A 1,061-nucleotide genomic window follows, 5' to 3' on the forward strand; every position below is an offset into this window, starting at 1 on the left:
ATATATATATATACATATATATATATATATATATATACACGTGTGTGTATATCTATATATGTGTGTGTGTGTTTACTGTGTATATGTATATATAAAAATTTTTTTTTTGTACATTTAGTATAAGACTGGTTTATAAGAAAATATTTTATTTTCCAAATGTGATGGTTGATTAAACTATAATTATTTATTGATGTTTTTATTTTAAAGGACCAGCATTAAGGACAAAGAGATAAAGGCATGTCTGAGCTGGCTCGCCCACTTCCATGCTCTCTTCTTGGATGTACCTCCTGAGGGTCTGTGGCCTGTTGGGACCTACTGGCACCTGGACACCCGGCCGGATGAGCTGGAAGCCATGGATGATGCAGAGCTTAAAGCGGCAGCGGGCGATATTGACAGGGTCCTTAATGATTGTCACTTTAAAACCATTGTTCATGGAGATGCCAAGCTGGCTAACTTCTGCTTCTCCAAGAGCGGACTCCAAGTGGCTGCTGTTGACTTTCAGTATGTTGGCGGCGGCTGTGGGATGAAAGACGTTGTGTATTTTCTTGGTAGCTGCATGGATGAGAGAGAATGTGAAAAAAGGGTACCAGGATTGTTAGATCACTATTTCACAGAACTGAAGTTATTTGTTAAAACAGACGTGAGCTTTAATGCTCTTGAGAAAGAATGGAGAGAGATGTTTGCATTCGCATGGACGGACTTTCATCGTTTTCTTCTGGGATGGATGCCAGGACACTGGAAGATCAACCGGTACAGTAAGCAGCTGACCAAGGAGGTTCTGCACAAACTGAAGCAGTAGTAACAATATAGATCATTAGATTTCAGGCTGTAAAGATTTAAGTCTGATGGAGATTGACACAGAAAAGAGCCAGCCAAACAAACTCCCTAATGCACTTTACTCTGTGTATCGTCTAACATTGTATTATTTTTTAAACAAAACCAGTCATCAAAAAATTGGTTAAAAATGTTTTTATGCCTATTATAAAAACCATTTGTTCAAGTTTCACCAAGCAAGTTATAAATTTTCTGAAAGGTAATGCATTAAACCGTCTTGGTTTACA

General features: G+C 38.0%; 1 protein-coding gene across 1 annotated transcript in view; it reads left to right on the plus strand.

The window, feature by feature from the left end:
* Positions 1-1,061, plus strand: part of LOC107083077 — a 4,694-nt gene extending 3,633 nt beyond the window's left edge. The window contains exon 3 of the mRNA XM_015372078.1: positions 208-1,061. Within this exon, the coding sequence (XP_015227564.1) occupies positions 208-799 (592 nt within the window). The 3' untranslated portion in view covers positions 800-1,061. The remainder of the gene's footprint in view (positions 1-207) is intronic.

This window comes from Cyprinodon variegatus, unplaced genomic scaffold (assembly GCF_000732505.1).
Source record: "Cyprinodon variegatus isolate N-32 unplaced genomic scaffold, C_variegatus-1.0 Scaffold0, whole genome shotgun sequence".
NCBI lineage: Eukaryota > Metazoa > Chordata > Actinopteri > Cyprinodontiformes > Cyprinodontidae > Cyprinodon > Cyprinodon variegatus.